The following is a 25697-nucleotide window of genomic DNA, read 5'->3' as shown; positions in this document are numbered from 1 at the left end:
TGCTTCTCTGCTTCTCTGAGATGGATAGCTGCTCCCAAAAACAGCTATGCAGTATCAATCTCATTCGTTTTTAGGTAATCAAAACGCACAGGTCATTTAATTTGCGAATCCATAATATCAAGTATAAGTGTCTGACTGGCTGAACACGGTCCAAATCGTGTCTAAGGGTATATGGACTATCATAATCAGACGTCGGTAGAATTTAAACGATGCAAGAATCTGATTCGGAATCTTCATGGCCGTGTTTCGAGGCATCCATCCATCTAGAGATGCATGCAGTACACGGGAGCAGCCGAGGAAAGGATATTCCCAAAACGCATACCCCCATCGTCATAAACCCAGCCAGCAAGATACCGACCACGTAAATGTTGGTTGCATCCATGAGCCACAGAACGCCCTGGAACGAGAACGCTCCTAGCGCCCAGAAGAACAGGGCCCTGGGAAGACTGAAGGCCAGTGCGGTCCACTGGTAGCCTGAGGTCTCCCGCTTTACTTCCGTGAGATAGTTTGCCTAGATCCGCAATGAATAAGATAGGGTCAGGAATCGGAAATGAGGTGTCCTTACAGCATCTGATGCATGGAAGTCTTCAGCGCCGTGGTGTCTAGTAAGAAGCACGATAGCAGACACGAGCGCAGTATTGCAGCAGAGCACGGAAGCGAGGACCACGGGTCTGGTGACACTCGGTTGCAGTAGAAGGAGAACATCCATGCTGGTCAAATTCATCAGCTACCATACCATACTGCAGAACATAAAGTCGTACTCACATCAAGAGCGCAAATGTCTAGAAAATTCGCAGAAGCCTGATCAACAATGGGTATTAGATTCCACATAGAAACACTCACCCAGAAAGATGTCAGCTTCCAGTCTGCTTGATATGTTCTCATAGACTGTTTCCATGGCTCCACATATACCAAATTATCAACGTTCAAATCGTTCAGTTTCTGCAGATCACCATCGGGCAATCTGAACATAAGGCGAGAAGCTAGACGGAACCACCAAGTTTCGTTGATAACAGGTTCGCGAAGAATAGACTGGTCTCTGCTCAGCCGAGCATGCTCCTGGCCGTAATGGGTCGCGAAACGATTGTGGGCTGTGGGAGAATACATATAGGCGACGGTTCCCGGGGACAAGCGGGTCGTGCTTACAGACAAAGGCCCAGAGGCGGGCTAAGAAAGTTATCAGCTTGGGGGTTCTGTCGCGTGAATATTCTACTCACCAATTATGGATACAGAATACGCACTAACGATACAGCCTATGTAGCCATCAGCAGCTAGTCAGCTCTAGTAAATGCGCAATTACCAGTGCAACACGCACATTGAACTGAATTCAGCAGGTCTATAAATTCCGCGCACTGTGTCGCAGTGTATGGGAACGTTGAAAAGGCAGACGTCATATGATCTAATGTCCGATAAGTTAAACAAGGCCATGCATTGCAATACCAGGCGAAAAGCTAACATACCAGCTCTAGCATGAATAAATATGCTTATGAGCTCATCCCTCATCAGCTTGACTTCCTCGCATCGATGGCATGGGAAACGATCGATATGGACCCAGTAGTGCTCTTCTAATGCCAGCCGCATATGTGAATCTGAGGCTGCAGGCGGCAGGTTGAGATCCTCCGCTGACACTTTCTCGATCCAGAATTCAACTCGGGTGTTGTAATCAACGAGGTAATAAAGGCACGATTCGGCTGCGTCATCCAGCTCCAGGAAGAGTTCGGTGGACTCTGGCAGTTGGACCGCACTCGCCGTCAAGCGATCATTGAAGATCGCTATCCAGTATTGAATTTTTTCCTGTACATCGGGATCGTACAGTTGCACCTCGGTCACGATCCTAAGAGATGTCTGGCAGACAAAATAGACTTTTCCTTCGGGATGTGTGTAGGTGGACCAACCGGGAGGCAGGTGACATGGCCTGCGATGGGTGAGGATGTTGATCATTCCGAGCATGATCTAGACTCACCCCGCCTCTTTTGCAAAGCTGCAGAATCCCGGCGAAATAGTGCTGTGGCTCGGGATGACACTGTGGGGCTGCAGTGATCAACAAAGGCGAAATGATGCGAACCATGGTTTCGACCAACCTGCTTGTGCTATCATAGCGAGACGTGAATGGGGAAGCGATAGGCTTCAGATTCCCAGACGGTCTTGCCGACTTTTCAGTGACAGTCACTTGCAAAAGGGCCATTGTAGAGTTTTAAGAGTTGGTGGTGGTAGCTAGCCAGGAGCGAGTCAGCAGGATATATACCCCGGACCATAAGATACGTGTGGCAAGACTTGGTTGACGAGGCTGAGCAGGTGATACTTGGAGTAATCGAGATTGAAAACTCGTGCCGCACTGCACCGCCCTAATTCTAGGCGACCACAGCGTTTTGCACCGCTTAGACGAGATGCATACCCCCGTAGTTGTTTAAGTGGCGTCGAACATTTCGCACTGCACGGCACCTAAAATGCATTGCTATACACCGATACTGGCAAGCAATGGCTCAACTCGAGTCTCGAGGGAATCGACATTGACTCAGAGCGGAGCCTCAGACACGCGCGAGGTGGCATCAGGTTCTCGAAGGACCTCTCGCACTATCGTATAAAGCTATAGGCCCATCGCTCGCCCTCGACCCACTATCCATTGCCTCGTCCACACCTCGACACCATGGCCGAAGCTCAGTCCCCCGATGTCAGGTTCGCGCTCTTGTCTCGCTCCCACTTCATCCCGACATGACATGTCGAATATTCCAGCGCACCCGAGGCCACCAAGCCGGAACTCAGCAATGAAAATGCATCGGCCGAGGATGCGGGCGTGACATCGGAGCCAGCTGCACCCGCTGCAAGTGAGCCGCAAAAGCCAGCCAGGTAATTTTTGTACATGCCATCTCGGCTCATCTCACACTGCGAACATTGTAGTTCCGAGCCATCAGCCCCATCTAGGTTCGTGTATCCATGTATACAGTGACATGTCGGAGCTCAAATTCATGCACTCCACAGCACCGAGGATGCAGACGATGACGATTTCGACGATGAAATCGACGAGGAGAGCCTCAAGCCGCGTGGGAAGCCAGTATACCCCTCCGCGAATACCAAGCAAGGAGCTAAACGCTGAGCTGGAGATCTTATGGAAGGACATCTGTGTAAATTTTTAATTCGGTGGAATTGGATGTACTTGTGAGAATTTTGTACGGGTGTCGGGATCGTGCCTAACAATGTCAACTAATTTACATCGCAATCCTCCGAGTCGCATAGCAATGATGGCATCGCCATTCACAGTCCTTGGGAAAGAATTTGCTCTTAGGTGACACGACATCATGTCAAACCGTATCTACCACATTCCCCATTACGGGTCGCAGAATAGCCGTATCCGAAAAAAGACATACACCTGTGCTCAGGCGATCGGGTAAAGGGCGCAGTCCGCAGTGGACCATGGAGGTTCCCCCGATCGGTATTCTCCACCTCATGTAAGTCATCGAGTCCTCCTGAAGTCTGCTTATGGTTGTACAAGCTCCCGCATCAGTACATAAAGCCCCACTTACTGTGGTCATTGACGGCTCCGTGGACTCTAAATAAGTGTGCGATCACCATGCGTGCCAGCCTCTGCTCAGCTACGCTGACATGGGTAAGGGTTATGAGTCACACATCGTGCCCTTTGGAAGCGCAGGCGACGAGCCACCACGCTGCAGCACGTAGGAGGTGCCAACGAACGGGCGCAAAGAGGCAGGTACAATCGTTCCACCAGCACTCCTCATGCCTTCCTGCCAGGAACACATGAGGGAGACCTCAAGTTCCGGGCAGTTTTCCGGACACCGGACGCTGTCATCCTAAAGTAGAGTTGTCAAATGGAAAATGAATTAATCGCCGTCCCTCAGCATAGCATACCCGCATGAATGCAGGCCACAGACACTGTGCCGGGTCCGAGACTTCAAGACTTCGAGGTCTTTCAGTATGCGGTATGCGGTATGCTGATTAGCCTCCATCCAAGCTCAGCGCTGATGCACTGTTTGTAGTCAAGAGCATGGAAACCTGTGTTGAACTTGGACGTCTGAAACTAATACCCCTAATTGTCCTTAGGTATGTTGTATCCATAGTATTCATTCGATTCTGAGATACTCATTTATAGCAGAGCCTCGTCAATAAATCAGAGTTCACACACAGCAAATGTCTCAGAATCTGTAGCGTGGTGGACAGCTCAACCTATCTGAGATGAGCTTCGCAGCTCTCCTCTATATGCTTCCGTGTGTCTCCAGAAGGTACGAAGGTAATCCAGCAAACATAGCCTTCCGCCCTTCCACAAAGGACGAATGTTAACATTATATAGAACCAACGAACGTTAGAAGGGGATGGGAGGGAGATAAATACGTCCACATCAGAAGCGCATACGGAAATATGTGGATAATAACCAATACCTTCAAGCCCGATGTACGTTTCCCAGCATGTGAAGATCATAAGCGCCGTCTGGAAATAGTTGTCATTACCATTTGGTTGGAGGGGAAATCCGATAGAACTCACTACAATGGCATTGTGACACCAGTCATTCGGTACCTTCGAGATAAAGTGCTTCCAAGGAGCGAGGTAGAATATTTCATCCACAAATATCTTCTCCATGGGCTGCAAATATATTTTCGAAGCTTTGAATATAAAAAGACGACAAAATTGTTACACGAGCTGTTCGCGATGACACTTTAGTCTCGGTATAGACGGGCTCTCCTTTGGTTACGGTAGTCGATGAATCGGTCGCGTGCTATCGTGCACGTTTATTGGCTGCTAAAGGCGATATAGTCTTGCAGCCAGCAAAACGGGCGCGTTTGATACTCGATAAAATAGTAACTCCAGTGATACTTTATCCACTCTGTCTCACTTTAGTTGACCGCCATGAGCCCGAGCCAGAAAAATGGACCCGAATGACTGTATTTTGGGAGGCTGTTCTCTCTTGACCTAGAAGTGTAACAACAGAATGAGATGGTGAGCTAAATTGCGATGTGATTCTGTTCGGATCAGATGCATAAGCCCTTAGTGACGGTTCATCTGCAGACTGTACACGACGACTCATGCGAACTTGAAGGCAGCTGAGTCGTCATAATTGCGGGCCATCCGCTGCTGGTTTCACGACCATAGATTTTCGTAACACTTGTATTGGTTGATAATTTCATACCAAGCGGAACGGCCTCCCAATTGACGGCAGTTGATGCGATAAAAGGCTCAAAACGACCATGGTCGACGCTAGATGCCAATGGTCTTGTACCCAAACGTGTCGAGTTTGGGTACGAGACCATATGCCAAAACCACAAGTGAGCGCTGATGATTCACTCGTGGGCTACTTACGATCCTATTATGCCTCTATGCCGGCTTTTCCTCGCCAAGGCTGATGGGGGACACAGCATCCTAGGAGCTCGTGGGTATTTTCAAGCGGATAGTAGGATGCTGTGCAGAGTATGTCGACATTGGTCAAATAGAAGAGTCGTTGCTGGCATAAAGCGACGGTGAATTCGATTTAGAGACACGCGTATCAGATAGAACATACGAAGATCATGAACACTGCCCACAAAGATAGTTGAGATGAACGTGGTGTAGTTGTATTCAGAATAACTCACCCTGTTCCGAAATACTCACCCCCGTCTCGATCGTATATGAACCTAAGGAAATCCTGTGCTACAATTGTGGCTGGATACCACATCCGAGGCTGTCGTGCACTGATCGGAAAGTGCTATACTCATGGCGGTAACTGCCCCTTTTGCTTAATTTAGACATACGAACATTGATTTGAAAGAGCACACCAAGCGCTCTTAGGCTGTTCCTCGGCGCTGCTATAGGTTAGAAGCCCTAAAGAAGTCGCAAGGCATTTCGAAGACGCGAGTCCACCACAAAGACCACTGCATTCAATAAAAGGTGACTCACCTGATAAGTTTTATCCCAGCCATTGTGTCCGCCTCGTGATGACCTGAGTCCATCGCGGGCCTTCGGACAGCGCTTCACATCGGCTCAGCCGTGGAGTTACCGCCTGCATGCCTGAGACTACCTCTGAGTACTTACCGATTGATCACTACGGGCTTGCAAGGCGATAGTGACTCATCTATTGGCACTTGATATAAGTTTCAGATATTTTCGGACAAAGTCGTCGAGTTGAATGGTTGACCCCATGCAAATTGTCACAAGTGCTCGAGAAATTGAAATAATATATATATATAGATCCTCCGTATTCATCCAAAGCGAGATGGTGCATGTCAACAGAGAGTAACGTGTGAACAGATAATACATGGATAGCAGCAACAGAACACATAAGACTAGTAGTTCTGCATTTCGTGTAGGTCTGGCCCAGCGTTTGAGTGCAAGATTTCTGCAGGGTGACAAACTTGTGACCAGCGAAGTACTTCAGTCAATCGTCTTATTTTTGCATGAACAGGTATCCAGAATGGGCGAATCCACCCGCGCACAGACGTCTCTCCGCCTTCCCAAGCGGTATAGATACACCAGATGATCAAAATACCCACCAAACCCCACGAGATTGCGCTAACATAAATCGAGGGGTCGTCCTTCCGCTGGAAACACTCAAAAGCAAAAGCGACCAGGAAGGTAACCATGCTTTATAACGATGAAATCAGCCGGTGCGCGATAGGAAATGTATGGATAGCTACTCACGCCCACATCAGGAGCGCATATGGAAGACTGTACACAATTGCTAGTGTCTCCAAACCTAGAGTCGGATGCCGCCTACTAGTGAGGAAGTTGAGCTAGAGCTCTTAATTATATATGTAGGCGAAATGTGATATGGATCAACTCACTGCTTCTTCTGCACTGTCCATCGGCCTTAGACGATACTGCCTAACAAGTAGCAGACCTACGACGGTGCTGCCAATACTAGCTATTGTTGAGACAAAGCTTGCGAGCTGTGCTGGTGTTCGCGGCCCAGAGCCCGGATCAACGTCATTTATGGTCATAAATGAGATATTTGCGTTCAGCAAAACGGTCGCCTGCAATGTGACAGGCCACATGAACTCATACGGAAATGAGAATTCGAAAATAGAACGTACAAATAGAACATATTCTTGCCAGTCATCTTGCAATCGAGTCGTAAATTGTGCCCAAGGTACATTTTTGATGATTCCGTCGACCCAAATTTCCTCCAGGGATCGTAAATGTCGTTCAGGGGCATTAAACAAGAGAAGCGATAGTGTCGATATCAGAAGCGTTCTTTGTGGCGATTCACCAGTCACGCTTTGATCTCGGCATAATCGAGCTACCTTCTGGCCATGATAGTTAAGAAACCTGTCGTGAACTGTAACATAGTTGAGCCCATTGTTCATACAAGATGTTGAATATCTAGGTACCTAGAAAACTCATCAAGCGTCCTACCGTACTATGAGCTACTATGCAAAAGCTCTATTTGAACACTCACCTACGACGCAAGCTGTGTACTGATTAGGGCTCAATTCTGTGAATGCAACTCTATGAAGTTCCATAATTTGCATAGAGTACACACGCCAACCTTTTATCATTTTTACGGTCGTGATCATCTTGAGCAACACGTCCTCTCGGAGGGTGATCGTGGATGTTGTCGAGGTGAGTTGATCTGCGTATGGGAGAATGTATCATCTGCTAGGTAGGTGAGCTGGCAGAAAACTACTTGCCTGTGACACCGTGAATAAGCATGCTTAGCAGTTCATGCACTATGTTCTCGGAGGGACCCTGCTTGTGTGGAAAGACATCCCAATGCCTCCTTGGCACGAAATCAACAGTAAACTACGATCTGTGCACACAGATGAGGACCCATGCAAATGAGACAATCGAGAGAAGCAATGAGTACTAACGATGATAAAGAGTAACTACCAGTAGTTTTCTTCTATACCAAACTCTTCAGCCACTGTTAGCGTTATTTCAATACCAAAATCGTGGGCCGGTGACATACTGACATGCGGCGCAGAGTTCAGTCCTTTCAAACTACCGCCTAGCTCTCCCACAATATCATACTCGTGCAGCCAGAAAAGCGTCCGAGACTTGTGGTCTACGAAATAATAGCACCAATGGTGTTTGGTCTCCTTGTTCTCTTTTTTGTTTTCTTCGAGTTCGAGAACAAGTTCAACGTGTTCGGGGAGTGGATTGGGTTGCGCCTGTATCACTTCCTCCACTTGAGCGGCAAAGTCATCGATCTCGAGAAAGATATCAGGGTCGCAGAGGTAAGCCTCCGTAAATATTTTCTGTTTTAAGTTGAAGTTGAAGACACCATAGCACAATTGAAAATGCGAGACTGACCTTCTCGGGATGATAGAAATACAAGGCGCCTTCTGGGTGTACGAGTGCTTCCCATCCAAGAGGTACATTAGAGCTGAATGACCTCGGTAAGAGCCGAGATCCAAGGATGGACCAGATACATACCGAGGGAATGTCGTTTCCAATGGCTTGACAATGAAAACTGATTCCAAATCTTCCCTAAACCCCAAGTGTTATAATGATAGTTTTCCATCAGAGGCAATACGCACAACACTGAGACCTTGTCATATCGGCGTGTCTGCAAAATTGGATACAGCGTCTGTGTCCTTCTTTGTCTCTGAATTCGGAGAGGATCGGGAATATGACCGGAGGGCACTGCCAGATTGATTCGACTATTTGAGGCCGATTTCTCGTGAAACGATACCGACAAGACAGACGTCTGGGGAGATATGTGAGGCGTCGGCACCGGAGAACGTCCTTGGGATCTTGAACGCGATATCGCCCGGCCAGACGTGGGTTTGTAGACCTCCCGGGCAAATCGTCGGTCGCCAGTACGAACAGATGAACGAGATGATGGTCGAGAAGAGGGCGCTCGAAGGTGGTCCTGTCCAGTACCGTCATAAGCACTATTGCGATAAACACGGCCGCCTGGAACAGAAACGCTGAGATTAATGGATGACTGTGAGGCAGTCTGGACGTCGATCGAGTATGGACTATCGGACGACTGTGAGTATGCGACGGAAACCGGACGACTCGGGGTGTTGTTCACCCTCAGCAAGTTTTCGGGAGAGACATGCTCGCTGATACCTAGGTGGGACACCGGCTCTCTGCTTGAGTAGATCACATCGCACTCGCCCTCCTCCTTCCACGCCTTCTCGTCAACCATTCCTTGGGATCCCAGGCCGCCAGGTGTCGTGCCACCTCGTCCATCGCGGTCCTTTGATCGCAGGCGTTGGAAGCGACGCTTGAGAAAGAGCCAGACCAGCTGCAAGTGCTGTTGCGACCACTTGACCGGAACAGATACTAGTAAGCGCAGCAATCCCAAGATCAACGAAAGCGGAGATTTTGGAGGGTGAGGGGTCATCGCACGCCACGGTTGAGGATCACAGAAAGAACACAGACGCCTCAGTTTCTCGAGCAGGTCTACCGAACAGATGCATGTACACGAGCTGGCGACAAACGACGATGTATATCAAGTGCGGGCTTGCGCCGCCTCGCTTGCGTGACCTCCCATGCAAGCCGCGTGCGCAAGAGGTATTCGTTCAGCACGAGTTCGACAGTCCTCATGTGTGATCAGTAGGAGCCAATGGTGGAGTATTCAAGCTGGCGTGCACAACATGCATGTGCTTATGATCGAGCTTAAAATAGACAACCATGAGCCAAATTCAACTTAGTGTGTCGACATTGCGAAGGTCGAGGGTCGTCGGCGACCAGGTGGACAACGCGCATAATATTGAGGAAGCAGCGCCGCATTGTCGCCATACCACGGAAATGTATGGACCGAAGTTTGATACACGCCGGTCAATCGCTGGCAAAAGCACCCCCGCGCTCATGCCTGGTGCGCAAAGTGTGGTCATTTCAATACTCTGATTACGACCCACAACTAACTACCTCTCTGTCTCATACTGGGAGACCAAGATTGTGGCTTGTCTGAGATCTCGATCCACGGTCCACGCTGGTGTTGGACATTTGAAGATTCTGACCGTTCGAGTGTCTTCTGGTGCTTGCTGTTGTCGTTAGGTGCAAGTTCCGAATGGGGCGCCAAAAGGGACACATGTTTGCGCCCATCATCCTGTGTATGGAAACTGGAAGCATCTTGAACATTCCCGCTGGCCGGAGCACCCTGTTGGCTAGAGTCTGCAATCTGCTGCAATGCGCGCTCCTCGCGGTCTCGTGCCTCAATGACAGCGGCATTAAAGAGAACACGCCTTTGTCGCTCTAGGTCAGATTGGAGCTCCTACGACAGAAAAATGGGCTTTTCATGAAAACTTGATTAGGTGTCGGGTTTACCTCAAGCGTTGGTGGGTGCGAGCGGGTATGCGTCAGCCAAGCGGACCACTGGACTGGACCAGACATACAGTGATCGGTTTTAGAGACCGTCAACAAGACTCACCTGGCAGCCTTTTTCCTCCTGAGACATACTGCAGTATATCCTGTCCCCGCGTATACTCCACTACGCGCTTCGTCCGTCTGGGATCTGTACACGATAGATGGTCATCGCTTTGCAAATGTGTGAATTTATGCCAGAATAGAGCGTACCATCAGAGACACTTGGGTATTCGTAGAATTTGTTTCCTAAAAGCAATGACAGGTCGAGAACTATTCCGGAGACATTACAAATGCGCATTACGCACCTTCGATATCCTTCCCCACAAAGTACGACTGCCTGCAACTTAGTTCATCTGTGATCATGTCAAAAAACTGGCTGGGCTTACAGGACGGCGAATACCCTGCCACACTCGACGGAGCCAAGACATGGCGAAATAAGTAGAGGCTCGTCGAGTTGAAACGCTCGATCATATATCCAATCGTGACACCGCTCGCACCAAAAAGGAAATCATGCGACCTAAATTGGCATTTCAGTATGTTGAATCTGGATGTCGTTCAACTCTGGTGAATGGGAGACTTTAGTTCAGTACGTGGCAATTGGGAGTACATGTATTCTCAAAATACGCATGCATGAAGGCGCCACTTTGTAATTAATTGTACTGAATATATGCCCGGAGTGTATACAAACGAGAACGAATCGAGTTCAGATTAATATGCACATGTCAAGTCAAGTCCACAATGAACCTGATGAGCGTCCAGTGTAAATAATTGACAGTGTAATTTATTTTTAGGGTGTAGCAACGAGCAGAAAAAAACGAAACCGAGAGCTATGACAGTTCAACGCCGCGGGCGTTTGACTGCGCCGCCTTCGCCAACCTCTAGGTTGGAGAGGGGATCTCTCTTCTGTCCGCCGGCGTGTGGTGCAAGACCCATGCCTTGTACATGCCTTCGCAAAGGCTGTGCAGATTGTGCGCTGGAGAAAACATTACATCTGAACACCGACAACCAATATAAAATGGGGCTACCCACTGCATTACGTCTGCGCTGCGTTTGAGGCCAATTGTGGGTGCTTGGCCTGTAGAAGCGCGCGGTGGTGGAGGTGGGATAGGTCTCAGACTCTGGGGGTCCTGACCGGATGCTCAGCATTCATGCTATACTAAAATGGAAGACTTACTACGCCAGGAGGAGAATGAAAACCACCGAGAGAACTTGTCGATGAGCGACTCGAATTATCCACAGTTGTTATTGCTGGAACGCACGATACAGAAGAGCCAGCTTGCAGGTTCTTGGATGATGCATTTCGGTCTTGTAAAATAGGGCTCTTCCGCTTGAGCGAGCTTATGACCGACGGATTCTTGCCACGTTCTAGGCAGGAAGGCGGGACATGGTGTTGAGAATTGACAGAAGCCTGCTGTTTCAGCTGAGGAAGCGGAGCATTGCCTCCAGTAGACTGTCGCTGAAGCACATCTTGGCCTTCTAAGTCAACGCAGCTTCCGTTGACTTCTTCGTCTACTTCAAAATCGATTGGACGACCAAGGCCATCCTCCTCAAATTGCAAAGCGGCAAGAAATGCATCATCATCTGAAGGAAAATGGAAGGACTCTTCGCCATCGTCTGTGATGACAGCTTCAGCTAGAGGTTCGGGAGCAGCATAATGTAAGCTTCTGACGCCAGTGCTTGACGATTCCTGGGCAGCGGATGGTACAACAGCAGTTTGAGGTGCAAAACTGACTCTACGTTCTGCGTTGCTTCGGTTTGGATCTTCTTTCGAGACCCGAGATTGTTGCAGTCGCGGCTGAGCTTGATCAGCTCCGATGGTCCGCGAGACTTGCGCATTACCTAGTGTTTGTATAGGTGTGTTCAGCCCGGTTTTTGACTGTCCTGGATATGTCTTCTCTTTGAAGACTGGCGTCGGCACAGTGATCCCTGACCCATTGGACGCAGAAACAGAGCGCATACGTTGAGGCACGGCGGACTCAGCCTTATTTTCAGCAGGGCTGTCGGAACTTGTAGCGCTCAGAATGGCCGCCATTCGTGGTGAAATTTCTGATGTAGGCTCGGATTTGATGCTTGTATGAAGCGCATTGGAGGGTCCATTGGGGGCACTTGCGTTCGCTGCCGGACGAACATCCTCAAATTCTGGTCGACGATGCAATTCATTCTTGTTAAACTTGGGCTGAAAAGGTCATAGATATCATCGAGAATGATAAGATAACAATAAAAGGGAAAATGGCAGATACGTACCGGGGGAACTTTGATCTTTACAACCTCTTGCGTATACGATTTATCATACAAACAATTCCCAAGAAGATTACCAAAATTTCGGAGGGTACGTTTGATCGCATCAGTGACAGCCTCCTTCTTGCACTAAGTGCATGAGAATAGTTAGACGAAGTGTTCGGACCAATACGGAGATATCGAAGATTAACTATCACGACGCTGTTGAAAGTCGATGCAGCTAAAGGTTATCAACGGCTGATGATACATCAATGTATGCCTTTGACTGCAGCGATCTTCATTGCGATCCCAACCCCTTGACAGATGGAGGCCGTGGTGAGAAGATCTGGTCGATACTGACCTTATCAAGAGCAGCGCCCTTGCTCTTGGAGTTTTCGAGCAGGCCATAGCCTACATCCTCATGGAAGACGCCGTCCCGAAGGGTTACTCTTACGATAGCCGTGACGCCTACTGAGAATCGCTTGGAATCTTCGCTAAAATCGATGAAATCCGTTGTCATATTTACTACGCTGGAGCTCCAACCATTGAATCCAAAGCTATAGATGAAATCATCGGCTAACTATAAACTTGATAGCAAGGAACGAGCTTACACTTCATTCGCAAGATTGATTATCTTCCATCCTGAGCATATATGCTGAGTATCTGCGCCAGTGATGAATTTATGAGAATACCTTCAGCATAAGTCAGCTTCTGGCCTCCTCCAGGACCAGGCCTTTGCGAAATATATTCGGGTCCGAGTTTCTTGTTGAGCTTTGCCTGAAGGGTGGCAATTTTCTTTTCCGTTTCTACAGATAGTTCCATAAAAGAGGTGTCCGAAGGACAAGATTGAGAGAAGAAAGAGCCATGCATCTGAGGCGCAAAAGACATTGCTCCATGAATCGCGACAGGTGGCGGGCTGGAAGATGATTGACAAAATGGTCCTCTCGTGTAGTTCTGCGCGGATAAGAAAGAGTCTACAAGATATCCACTGAAAGAGCCAGCCATCCAAGGGTGGCGTTCGAGTGGCTATCAAGATGAGCAAGTACGGCTTCAAGAATCAACTCAAGCGCGGGCACCAAAGCGTGGCGCGACGCGATGCACCACGTGATGTTGCGGAGACATCACGCTGACGGAAGTCCGCGCGTCTGGGACAGTGTCTGGCCGAGGCCAGCTCGCGTCAGTGCGCGTCTAATATTTTGTTGTCTTCAAGTCTCCGTCGACTTATCCCTCCGCCTCTGTGGCCCTCCCTACGCGTTCTCCTTGCATTTTTCCTTCAGCATCCTCACGGTGAGCTATGCGAACTTGGTAAAGATAGTTTTTACTCACTAGAATCCAGCTTCATGATGACCAACGGCACTTCTACCGTCAATCCTTCTGAGGTCGGCTGGCAATTCGTCCCTCAATACTATACTTTTGTCAACAAACAGCCCAATCGTTTGCACTGTTTTTACACTAAATCTTCTACTTTCATTCATGGCACCGAGGGTGAGGATGGCAAACCTTGCTTTGGCCAGCAGGTGTGTTCTCCTTTTCCAATATCGACGTTCATCCTTGTGGCGGAGGCAGTTTTGTCGTACGCAGCGTGGGAGGCTGCTCATATGTCGCAATGGAATATGCCCGAGGCCCTATCTCGAACTCCTTGCCTGCAGCACATTAACTGCGTGGTGCAAGCGATGCCTTTTGCCGTCGCTAACCCCATGTGGCTTCAAAAACAAGGCTGCATGCAAATTACGAGATGGCGATCAGATGTCTAGCAGTCGGTGGTCCGCTTCGCGATGAATGGTATTGCGGATTTGGATCAATTCTCTTTGTTATATTTGGTCGCACTTTGCTTGCCATATGTCTCCATGTTTCTTCGTCGCTCTGTTTATTATGGCCACTTCAATAAGTCGGCCCTGAAGCATTGCGGACAGGAGCAATTCTCTGCTTTGGGTGCCGGTTGAGAGTTGCATAGCATACTAAAAGTATGCTTATGTGCGTGGCTTTGATTTCCCCTGTTGTCCGTTATTCGTTGGAATGTTGGACTCAGATTGATTGTGTTCAATATTATTAGGAAATTCACAACAAGATCACATCGATTGGATTTCAGGACTGCAAAGTTTTCATCCATTCAGTGGATGCCCAGTCGTCTGCAAATGGCGGAATCATTATCCAAGTGATTGGTGAGATGTCTAACCATGGGGAGCCGTGGCGCAAGTTTGTGCAGACGTTCTTCCTTGCTGAGCAGCCAAACGGATATTTCGTTCTGAACGATATTTTCCGTTTCCTCAAAGAGGAGGCCGTGGAGAGCGATGATCAGGCAAGCGACGTCGAGGGCGCTGCTCCGGCTCAGAGACCCATTCCTCCCGTCTCGGAGAACGCTCCTACACCTGCCCCACCCGTTCATGCTCCGCCCACTCCTGCACCTCCTACAGAGCCTGAACCTGAGCCTGCGATGACGCCGACACCTCCGTCTGCGCCTGTGAAGCTGACGGATGAATTGTCTGTTCCTGCTACGTCCTCTCCCGCACCGGAGCTCCAACAACAGCCTAATGGCGTCCACTCTCCTGAACCGAGATCAGAGCCAACTCCTGAGCCGGAGTCAGTTGAGAGATTGCCATCGCCCGCTCCAGAACCTCCCGCGACGGCTTCTCCACCACCTGTCTCGCCCCCTGCTTCTCAGAACCAGCCACTGCCAGCTCCCCCCGCACCGCCTGCACTTTCGCAGCCCCCGGCTCTCGCTCCCGTTGCACCGCAGCCAACACAACCACCGCAGCGGAAAACTTGGGCGAATTTGGCCGCGAAGGATTCCAATAAATGGGGCGCTGCCGTTGCTAACGAAGTACGTGGCGTGAGCGAAGCGCCTGCTACCACTGGGTCGCCTGTACCGCTTAGTGGACCTCAATCACCCGCTCCGCACGCTACTTCACGACCTACCGCCCCCAGGGAGCAACATCCTGCATATGTGGCAGCGCAGTCGGTGCAAACAGCGCAGTGCTTTGTCAAAGTATGGAATATCAAATTTGTAGTCATATCAGTGCTCATCTACCCACGTCACAGAGCGTAACCGAAAATATTCCCGATGCTGCTCTGAAAAACTCACTTGTCCAGCGGTTCGGGCCTGTCAAGGAGTTGGAGATTCTCCGGCCGAAAGCGTGTGCGTTCCTTGAGTTTACGCAACTCGAGGCCGCCCGGCGTGCCATTGCCGCTTCCCTACCAATCTCACAGGGCGGTGAGGGTGGTGTTCGGATCGAGCTGGAAGGTGGTGCCACGGCACGTATCCTTGTTGAGACGCGGAAGGAGCGCGGTGAGCGTCCCCCACCTCGCGGACCACCTGTGAGTGGTGGGGACAGGAGAGGCAACTTCCGTGGTCGTGGTGGTCCAGGTGGCGGACGTGGACGAGGTGGACCTATTCCGCCGAAGTAGAAGTGCTCTTACTGCGCGCGGTATCGGTGGGAGAGAAGCAGCTGTGCGATATAGGTGAGCCGGGTGGGCGTAGCGAGTCGGCCTGAGGTGGTTGCACTCTAGCCCTGTGGAGTGTGAGATCTCTAGTGGGCATGCTGCGTTGGGCGGTGAAAAGTATAAAAGACTATTCCCTGTTTTTTTATGATTTTGATGTTGGTCTGCACTTGTGTTCGTCGCTTTTTGTTGTGTGCAACATTTTGGTAGCATTTGCTTTTACGTATCGCTCTCAATACATAATGTGTAGAGTGTGAACAGCAACAATTAATGTGAAGTGGGTGTTGGTTGGGATTCGGGTGCATCAGGACGACAATAAACATTTACAGGAATTGCGTTGCAGGGAACATTGAATCTGGTGTGTTCAACTCATCATGACCAATACAATGAAGAGCAGGATAATGTTTCATTCTACGGATGTAGAAGTACCGTCCTAAGCGGGAACGTCAAGCGCGCGGAAGTCTTAGGTCAACAAAGACGAGTGTGCCGGCTATGCAGTTAATGATTACAGTTTCCTTTGGGACGCGAAGCACTGAAAAAACCGAATCAACTCAAAAGCAGATTCATAGGCTAGGTCAATCGCAATGTTAGCACTTCACTTCGCTTTTGCATTGAGATGATGTGACGTACGTATACATTTGAGATATAACAGCAAAATTGATGACACGTTAGCACAAGTGAGGGGGTAAGTGTGATTACTATGCCATGGGAGGAGGGCGGAATGACATGATTTCTTCATACAGTAGCTCCTTCAATTGTTCTCGGCTGATGTCGTCCTTATGCACTAGACGGTATGTTAGCTTCCGCTGCTTACATAGTGTGGATATCACACAAGGTTCGAGACTCACGATCAAACTCAAAGAACTCGGGATCCAGTGGAGGAGCAACGGGCTCATCTTCAGGGTCGTGCTGATGATACGAATGCAGATAAACAAGAGAGAACTATTTAGCTATGGTATGAACACATACGTATGCCTCGAGATAGGGATGTGCGAGCGCCTCCTCCACGGTGATGCGCTTCTTAGGGTCGAATGTCTGCCACAAGGCAGTCTTCAGTGTCATACGGAGTGGGAATCACTGGCGCCACCTACCAAACTTCGCGTCAGGAAATCCACGGCAAGAGCACTCGCATTGGGAAAGAGCTGGGTAAACGGCTTGCGCTTGCGGAACGGCAGTGCACGGATGTAGTCGCGCGAGCGCCGTGTCGTGATGGCGTAGAATTCATCTAGTGTCGGCGTGCCGAGGACGTCGAGAATGAGCGTCAGCTGGTGGTGATAATCCCGGCCGGGGAAAAGAGGCTTTCCGGACAGCATCTCTGCCAAGATACAGCCCACAGACCAAACATCAATCGCCTGGAACGGGAGCGGGTCGATGAATGATGCGCCAAACAGCCTAGTACTGCCAGACTCACCTTGGTGTATTGTTTGAAGGTCAGCATGATCTCCGGCGCACGATACCATCTTGTCGCTACGTATTCCGTCATGAAGCCCGTTTCCGTGCCCGATGGTTCGGCGGTCTTCACAGACCGCGCGAGACCGAAATCACACACTTTAAGATCGCAGTTGGCGTTGAGTAGGAGATTGGATGGCTTGAGATCACGGTGGATGACATCAGCTGAATGCAGCGCCTTGAGAGCACGCAATGTTTGGTAGATGAAGTACTGAGCGTGGTCGTCTGAGAGGTCTTGCGTTCGGATGACGCGGTGCATATCGGTTTCCATGAGTTCTTGGATCACTAAAGAAAGCGATTTTAAACTGAATATGATACGATATGACTTTCAACCTCAACGTACAATAAACTTCCTTGAATTGTTCTATAGATGGTGGTTTGATTATATCCAGGATCGAGATGATCTGAGAGACCTGGTCAGACATCGTGGAGTACTGAGGGTAACCGGCTCACGTTTTCGCTGACACCAGCCTCACTCAAAAACTTCAGCAGTTTCAGCTCTCTCAGCGTGCGCAAGCAGAACATAGAGTGGTCGAAAGGAGCGATTTTCTTGATGGCAACTTTGCGTCCGCTGGGTCTATGCACCGCAGAGCACACAATGCCATAAGCACCCTCGCCAACGACGTCGAGCACTTGGTATTGCGATCCTGGTGATGGAATAGGTTCAATGCGTGTCACAGAGTGAGGTGAAAGTAATAAATTGACTCACCGACGTTGAAACGGACCTTGCGGGGAGCGGGCTGCGCCTGTGAAGCAGCATGGCTGTGCTTGGATTTGGCCGCGGCTGCTGGTTGGGCCTGTTCAGGCATTGTGAAGATGAGGGAGTAGAGGGATGGGGAGAGAGACGAGACAAAGACAGAGACAAGGAGGACTGTGGCTAAATAGAGTCTGTTGTCTAGATACGGATCCGGAATTCGAGCGGGTGCATGCTATTGTAACCCAGCCAACAGCATCGCCGGCCTTGTTACCGCCCACACAGCGCTTACTAGCGCTTACTACTTGCTCTCAGCTAGTCCCACCGCCACACATATGATCTGCATATAGTGTTCCGGTTACATCCAACATGCCCTGTTGAAACAAGCCTTGTCTGCAATCCTTTATTTCGCGGATTGCATCGGTTTCGCCCCTTCCCGTACGCTGCGGCCGGGTTTCGGGACAACGATATCCTTGCAGCTGGTCATCTCTCCGTGAGTATCGTATAACTGTAGCCTGCTATGGCAGAATGGCAGTGGCCAGAGTAGATTCGTTGGTACAAAACATATAGGATCACGATGTCTTTGCCCATGTCTTATCGTCTCTCCGGCAGTAATGACAAGCAATCACAGAATAGTCGCACGGCCTACACTGTCCATCACAATATGGCATTCGCTCTACAGGTAGCAGCGGCGTACATATTACATACGGTCAGTGTATCTGCGTCTCCATGATATCTGACACATGGTGTGACACTGGCTATAGTCATGTCTGTTGTGAACTTGTGCTAGTCTGATTAATCTATCTCACGCCTATTCCATCCCGAGCTCGAACCCATGGTTGCTCAAAGTTAGTAGTAACCTGAACACTCGCTTGAGGTATTACTTTTCCATTGACATATGCGAACAGGACCTGCTGTGGTGACCTATTAGTATAGGGATCAGGGCGATGCTCGATAGAATCGAGTGTGCCCTTGGTGATTTGCTGAGAGAATTGTGATGAATGTTTCGCATCAGCATATCAGTCGGAAGCATGCGTCTGTACGCCAATCGCTCCGTTGCTGGAGACACGCATTTGTCCATACAGGATTCCGTGAGGTTCAGAGGCTCACAATGCGTGAATACCATCAAATTCTCTTGATCGCTTCCACGTCGGCGGACGATCATGCCAGTGCAGGAATGATGTTTTCGTTGCATTTGCATTCCTTGAGCCTGAGCATCTGCCTTCACCCTTTCAACAGGTGACAACCGCGGGGGTATCACGTAGCGCTTTCCATCCGTATTGATTTACACCCGTGAGTCTGCGATAAAGCAACGTCTGCGGTTGGGTTTGGTTACGTCCGGCTGTGACATTCCTTGCATGCTGTGCGCCAGATATATACATAGCACCACAATGAGCTGTCGACTCGATTGGTGCCACGCCATCTCCGCTAGCATCAAGTTCGAATTTGCCTTTCCTGGGGCCAGTGGCAAGTTTTTTTTTGAGAGCCCTGATGCTCAGACTTGAGCAAACTAGCTGTGCTTGGTAGTCCCGGTAAGGCCATTAACCACTTGCTATGAGACAGGCAGGATTTTCATTTCGATGCCTCCGCTATGCCTTGGACTCTAATAACTTACACGTACACATCAGGAAATCTCTACATGCATCATGGGGAGCTTGACCAAGCCCTCACGAGCAACGGAAGAAGTAAAAGGAGCAGAACAAAAACATCCTCGTTATGCAAAGTAGCTTACCCTTATCATACAGGTCACCTACCATCAATGCATCTGAATCCAACTGTCCGGCTCGTTATATGAAACATGGCCCACGCTGAAAGGACAATAACTTCCCTAACACCTCTTCATATCGCACCTAAGGCTATCCGATCTAGAATCTTTAGGGCATCTTCTCGCGGTAGCGCGCGCAATGCCATGGCCGCGTCCGCACAGACAGGTACAACTGCCTCTACCGCTTTATTCTCTAACGTTGCGTGGACGACTAACCGTGCGATGACTTCTCCCTGTCCGTGCGAAATATGCAAGTAAGCAAAGGCGCAGCCCGTCAGAGGCGACACTCGTACAATTTCGACAACGCATGCCACAACGATGAGCCTACAGAACTGTTTATTTTGGAATGGATGCTCCAACAAATATATTCGTACCAGATTATGATCCACGTAATGCGTTCCATCGCATTGTTATTGAGGTGGTCGTGGATCGCACCGAGCTGTGGTATTTCCAAAAGGATTCTAGGATACTTTCGTACACGAGGGACAGCAGACTCACCAGATCCTCTGCGACCGCCAGCTTCTCGTTCAGCACCTGCACCCTGGGCCCGATCTCCATATACTCTCGCACCGCGTCATACAGCGCCTTCAGGCTTGCTTCGCTCCAGAACAGCTCCGGTACGTCCAGGACGTTACTCACCAAGTTCACGTCGCGGCGGAGTGTGAACAGGCGTCCCGTGAGCCGCAACGCCTCCTTGCGCGAGAGCGCGAGCGCGCCGGTGGACGCGAGCTGTTGTGGGATGGACATCGTATCCTTGGAGGAGATAATTTGGCTCGCGTGTGTCTCGTAGTGTGCGAGTAGAGTGGACTGGGCGAGTGCGTGTGCCACGGAAAGTTTGAGGAGGTGGGAGTGGACCTTGAACGCTGTATGACCAGAGTCTGTATTAGGAAAGGTCGGAATCTGGGATTACGCACTGAAGAAATCGTTGTAGATGCGTGGATATGCGATGGCGGGATCATGCTACAGCAAACAGTCGCTGTAATCACTGACTGAAAAACGACATGTGAGACATACAGCATAGTGACATTCCTCAATCTCCCAGTCATCTTGAACGAATTTACGACGGAGTACACCCGCGCCGTCGATATCTTCTAGGATGCCCCGCTCCTGCTCCTCAGTGAGGCCACAGAATACGACGACACCATATGCGAAGAAAATGACTTCCGCAAAGTCGTTCAAGTTCAGGGTGCTCTGCGCTCTGTCACCCGTATTCTTTGTCTTTCTTCTGCGCTTTAATCCCTGTGGTTTTGACGGCGCCAGCAATGTTGACTCCGAAGCCTCATACATTGGCGAGCTTGTAAGCATGCCCGCAGCGCCGGGGGATGACGACAAGATATAGGCATCGGCGGGCTGCACAGGGCCATGATCTGACGTAGCAGAGTCGAAGTATGTACCTTGATAACCGTCCTCCTCTGCTTCTGAGAGTCCATACGATGGGTCTTCGGTCTCTGATGACGAGGGGGGAACAGACGAGCGGATGTTTGAGTGAGGGCCGTATCCGGGCAACAGCGGGAGATGATAGACCTGGAGGCATACATAGGCAACGCAATGCAACGACAGTAATGAGAAACGCACCACATACATTGCCTCGTCAAAGACACGCGGCTGAACGTTGTGTTCGCGCTTGAGAAAGCTGGCAAGGAGCTTCATCTTGAGGCCATCGGCGACGCAGTATGCACTGATGCGCTTGAAGCCGGCCTTCTCGCGCTGCTCCTTGCTCATGCGCTCACCGACACTCTTCTGCTCGCGCACGCCGCGGTCGGTCTCGTAGCCGTGGAGTGCTTCCTCATCCTCGTCCTGCGGGGGAAGCGGCCTTGTTTGCGGGGCGGTGGGGAGGAGAACGAGCTTCTGAGTGGTCTTAGAGGAGCGTTGCGCCTTGGGTGCGCCAGAGACGGGGTTGATCGTGCCCGTGAGCGTCAGGCCCGACACAGAAGGGCGACGGGCAGGTATGCGAGGAGCAGACCCTGAGATGGAACGCGTCGGGCGGGTGCGGCGACTGGCAACGGGTGGCGGATGGGAGTTCACTGGCCGCGACATCACTGCGGACGGTGCTCAGGCGTCGGGCGTAGGTCGAGGCGCGCTGGCCAAGCGCGGACCCCGAGAATTGCTACAGCCTATGACATCACATACCAAGTGTCAGCCACTTTATAACTGGTCGTCATTTTGAAAGGCTTTTATTGTTAGGCATCCTCACCCAAAAAAATCCAAGTTTTGAATATGCAGATCGTTTAGAATATCATCTGACGTGCGTCAGTGATTTGTTTGGACTTTTCGTTCGAGTCACTCCAATGAAGCCTACTAAAACAATATAAACTGGCTAAAACTGGTAGTATCCGATATCCGATGCTTATGCTAACTTGGCGGCGGCGACTCCAATACTTATACGCGTTTCGGACAGCCTACGCACCGTACGTCCCTCAATGGCCTCCCATCCCCATCTCTTGCTCATTTTCCTCTTTCTGCTCATTTTCTGTCTCTCAGGCAGCGGTGTCCATGCGTTCGGCGCAGGAAACATCCCAAGGTAGACACGGCGATAGATCAAGTTATACTTGCACTGAAATCTATTCAGCTTCGCATATTTAGAAGGAAAGGCGTTTCGTCATGGCGACATTGTGAGCCCAAGAACAAACGCGCCTTATCTTCCAATTAATGGTATTTCAGGAGGATACGTTGAATGAGATTGCAAAGCGCGCCGGAGGGTTCACACTCGGTGTACTTGTAGGCAGGGGCGGATCCAAGTTCGGAGGATTAGACGTGAAGCGTGTCTACTTTGGGTATCTTCAGCCCCGATCTCTTTCTCAGTGACTGCTGATCGCATATTCGTAGCAATTGGCTCCGCGACTACAGCCAGGTGTGTATGCATTAGTTCACACGATCTTTTCCTCTGCTAATAAACATGAAGGCAGTCGATGTAGCCAGTCTACAAAAGCTACAGATACAGGTTTGTCAGTATTCTTCCTCAAGTTGCGAGATGCTTATTCCGGAAACCAGACTATCCTAAATTTATGCATGGTCTTAGGCTTCCTGGTATGCAGTGTTCATCATACCTATCTTTTCATTGGGCATTCATACCTAATGCCTAGGCACATGGCTATGCCACAGAAGAGTTCGAGGTTACACCAGAGCGGCTCGGGGTCTATCTTCCGGCAAGTTCTTGCAGTATTTAGGACACATATATATCTAACCCATGCAATCGCCCGCGATATTAGATAGAACATATTGACAACCCAAAAGGGTACCCGAACAATGCCAGAGACTACCATCCGAAGTTGCGTGGTCCTGTTGATGTGGGTTTATCATCTTTGCTTTTACAATTCGACGTATGAACACGACGTGTAGCCCAGAGAACTGGATATCGACAAACACACTGGAATGAAGAACTACATCGCAAATGGTAAGTTTCATCATCGGTTGTATGCCGTCTCCCCCAATATGTATCTTGGCCATTTAGAGCATGGATCTTGGGATACGTCCAAGGCACTTGTCCGCAGAACGCTGTATCAATGCATTCAGGTGGGTCGGCGGCACCGCGCAAATGGTCGGAAAGAAGACGAGTACGAAGCATATCGGCTGCTTGGTCAGGCTGTACGCACACTTGTCTAAAGTCTGATTTTGTCGCTGGCTGATTTCTTTCGCTGCCACAGATGCACACATTAGAAGATTTTCCCGCTCATTCAAATTTCTGTGAGCTCGCGCTGGTGTCTCTTGGCTATAGGGATGTCTTTGTACATGTCGGGGATCAGGTACGTATCCAGACGCCGGGCGGGCATTGGGTTGCTCCACTTGTGACTGGTTTGTATGATACATTACTACTTCCTGCGCAGTTACTAAGATGCATGCTTGAATTAAGGGACGTTTGGATCAAGCGATTTCATCCACAGTCTATTAGGAGGTGAGGATTGTCATTAGGGGTCCGATTCATGCGATTGCTTACATTTCTGATTGCAGAGGCAACGGATCATATTGTAGGTGTTATATCCTCACCATTGTTTGCCGTCAACGCATTAACACCGATGGAATTATTCAGAGCCAGGTATGTTTTGCTCCCAAGAGAATGGGAGTCTGAGATGAACCCGTTACCAAGGCCTCTGTTGTCGACCTTAATGCGGAAATTGATAAAGCAAAAGCCAAGTCCGGCCCTTCATCCAGCTCGTCGTCTTTCAACATTCTCCGCGACCTTTTCGTCAAGCTACCTGGCGGTAGTGGGAACGAGATGGAGAGGGAGATGGAGGGTGTCGAGCGTATCACAGCGCAGGAGAGACGACCTGGCGCAAAGAAGGCAGAAGACATGAACCCACAGGAATTACACGCAATACTGTGGCAGGTATTAGCATTCAGGGATTCGGGTGCGTTCACTTATGATTGAGCTGGAGTCTGATGCTGAGGACATGTTGTTATGAAGTAATGAAGAAGATATCGATTACCATTGGTCAGTGGCTATGTAGTCAACCGTCAATACCAATGTTGATACAGATGTCTGATTATTCAGAGAAGATACCGGGGTTGCGACCATTGATCGATAAAATTACCGACTCCATAACCGGTTGGTTCCCTAGTTTCATTGAAGGCACTCCCTGACATACTTGTTTCCAGTGTTCGTGTTCACTACTCTCGAGGTGTGTAGGCAAAATGCTTTCTGCGCCGACGTCTCACTGTGTAACCTATCTTGATCAGCCTTTCCTGAAACCGATCATGAGGCAAGCTTCATCTGGTCTCATGGCCGCCTCCGGTGAGGTAATTGACAAAGCTGACCAATATGAGGTTAGTCGTATTCTCTCCGATTACAGTTGGTCAATTTGCCAGTTCTAATGGCATGACTAGGTCTTTAACGACCCTCGGGCTGTAAGTAAGCGAGGCGCTTACGATGGCACCTAGACTCATTTGAATCACAGTCAGACCCCACACATTCATTCTTGAGCAAGGATCACTTTGTGAGTCTTTCGAGGCGCACATAATGAAAGCGACACGATGATATCACACGCAGAACCTCATCTTAAACGAACCAGCAGGACATTTGGGGAAAATCATACTGGTAAGCTTTATCGTAGTCAGAGTGGACCGAAGCCAATCCTGTCGTACAGGTATACACGGCGACTCGTGTTGTCAAGGCATGGGATGATCCGTCAATCAACATTCATCACCTTACCGACGATGTTCTATCCTGCTTGTGAATATAAGATCATCTCTTAGTGCAGCCCTTATCCGCTCACATACGCTACAGGTTCCATCCTGACTTCCATGACCGAAATTCTCCCATTCAGCGTGAGATGATGCAGTATATGAGCTCTTGGATACAGGGGCTCGGACATCTGCAATCCGAAGTTCTACGGCGATTAACAAGGGAGTCGGTGCGGAACCACCAGAACATCCGACCGGGTGGGCAAGGCGCAGCATCTGCTGCGCAGGGCTCCATTGCGCAGAGTACTGGCATGAAGATGCAGCAAGACTTACTAACGAGCGTCCCTGGCTTGTCGCAGGCGCAGTCTTTGCTGGGCAAATTTGGCACTGACAAGACAATCCCGCGTCCGCCGTCGACAGGCTTGGCTAGCCATACGCAGGCTCTGCCCGCGATGATGGCAGCTGGGCTGGCGGGATCGCCCCGAGTAGCAAACCACACGCAGACTGTGCCCAATATGCCGCCCCCTATTGAGAGCCAGTGGCATCACGACAGGCACCACGGGCAGCATGGCCGTGATGGACACGGTCATCGGCACGAAGCAGCCCAAGAAACTTCGTACTCTTCGTACTACACGGAGTCGCATGAAATGCGTATGCCGTCAGAGATACCTGTGTACGGGCAGAATGCAGGATACCCGGGTGCCTACACGCCGTTGCATTCAGCGCATCATCACGCGCCCCCACCAGGGCCGCCGCCTCCGTCATTCTCTTCAGGAC

General features: G+C 50.0%; 8 protein-coding genes across 8 annotated transcripts; 2 read left to right on the top strand and 6 right to left on the bottom strand.

Moving 5' to 3' along the window:
• Positions 1–233: 233 nt before the first annotated feature.
• FIBRA_05401 (uncharacterized protein) lies at positions 234–2185 on the bottom strand (the record flags this gene model as incomplete). The annotated part of the gene is made up of 11 exons (XM_012327166.1): positions 234–263; positions 323–511; positions 566–710; positions 766–782; positions 844–1091; positions 1147–1167; positions 1218–1253; positions 1316–1399; positions 1461–1915; positions 1964–2023; positions 2082–2185. 11 exons carry the CDS (start codon positions 2183–2185, stop codon positions 234–236), a joined length of 1389 nt encoding a protein of 462 aa, XP_012182556.1.
• A 462-nt stretch (positions 2186–2647) lies between these two features.
• FIBRA_05400 (uncharacterized protein) lies at positions 2648–3094 on the top strand (the record flags this gene model as incomplete). Its single annotated transcript, XM_012327165.1, has 4 exons — positions 2648–2676; positions 2734–2847; positions 2899–2922; positions 2980–3094. The coding sequence occupies 4 exons, from the start codon at positions 2648–2650 to the stop codon at positions 3092–3094; spliced, it is 282 nt and encodes a 93-aa protein (XP_012182555.1).
• Positions 3095–7805: 4711 nt separating this feature from the next.
• Positions 7806–9274, bottom strand: FIBRA_05399 (uncharacterized protein; the record flags this gene model as incomplete). The annotated part of the gene is made up of 5 exons (XM_012327164.1): positions 7806–7843; positions 7889–8177; positions 8233–8305; positions 8356–8409; positions 8460–9274. The coding sequence occupies 5 exons, from the start codon at positions 9272–9274 to the stop codon at positions 7806–7808; spliced, it is 1269 nt and encodes a 422-aa protein (XP_012182554.1).
• A 519-nt stretch (positions 9275–9793) lies between these two features.
• Positions 9794–10667, bottom strand: FIBRA_05398 (uncharacterized protein; the record flags this gene model as incomplete). The annotated part of the gene is made up of 6 exons (XM_012327163.1): positions 9794–10147; positions 10201–10253; positions 10304–10387; positions 10450–10485; positions 10545–10572; positions 10626–10667. The coding sequence occupies 6 exons, from the start codon at positions 10665–10667 to the stop codon at positions 9794–9796; spliced, it is 597 nt and encodes a 198-aa protein (XP_012182553.1).
• Positions 10668–11076: 409 nt separating this feature from the next.
• Positions 11077–13344, bottom strand: FIBRA_05397 (uncharacterized protein; the record flags this gene model as incomplete). Its single annotated transcript, XM_012327162.1, has 7 exons — positions 11077–11212; positions 11269–11366; positions 11414–12415; positions 12484–12606; positions 12818–13013; positions 13068–13098; positions 13149–13344. The coding sequence occupies 7 exons, from the start codon at positions 13342–13344 to the stop codon at positions 11077–11079; spliced, it is 1782 nt and encodes a 593-aa protein (XP_012182552.1).
• A 455-nt stretch (positions 13345–13799) lies between these two features.
• FIBRA_05396 (uncharacterized protein) lies at positions 13800–15861 on the top strand (the record flags this gene model as incomplete). The annotated part of the gene is made up of 3 exons (XM_012327161.1): positions 13800–13973; positions 14510–15442; positions 15496–15861. The coding sequence occupies 3 exons, from the start codon at positions 13800–13802 to the stop codon at positions 15859–15861; spliced, it is 1473 nt and encodes a 490-aa protein (XP_012182551.1).
• An 843-nt stretch (positions 15862–16704) lies between these two features.
• FIBRA_05395 (uncharacterized protein) lies at positions 16705–18152 on the bottom strand (the record flags this gene model as incomplete). Its single annotated transcript, XM_012327160.1, has 7 exons — positions 16705–16803; positions 16864–16929; positions 16986–17246; positions 17306–17628; positions 17687–17747; positions 17797–17990; positions 18053–18152. The coding sequence occupies 7 exons, from the start codon at positions 18150–18152 to the stop codon at positions 16705–16707; spliced, it is 1104 nt and encodes a 367-aa protein (XP_012182550.1).
• A 1724-nt stretch (positions 18153–19876) lies between these two features.
• Positions 19877–21839, bottom strand: FIBRA_05394 (uncharacterized protein; the record flags this gene model as incomplete). Its single annotated transcript, XM_012327159.1, has 7 exons — positions 19877–20035; positions 20096–20126; positions 20177–20241; positions 20301–20665; positions 20717–20762; positions 20817–21326; positions 21378–21839. The coding sequence occupies 7 exons, from the start codon at positions 21837–21839 to the stop codon at positions 19877–19879; spliced, it is 1638 nt and encodes a 545-aa protein (XP_012182549.1).
• Between the last annotated feature and the right edge of the window lie 3858 nt (positions 21840–25697).

This window comes from Fibroporia radiculosa (genome assembly GCF_000313525.1).
Source record: "Fibroporia radiculosa TFFH 294 genomic supercontigs, scaffold4425, whole genome shotgun sequence".
Classification (NCBI taxonomy): Eukaryota; Fungi; Basidiomycota; class Agaricomycetes; order Polyporales; family Fibroporiaceae; genus Fibroporia; species Fibroporia radiculosa.
This window is presented reverse-complemented; position numbering and strand designations above follow the sequence as displayed.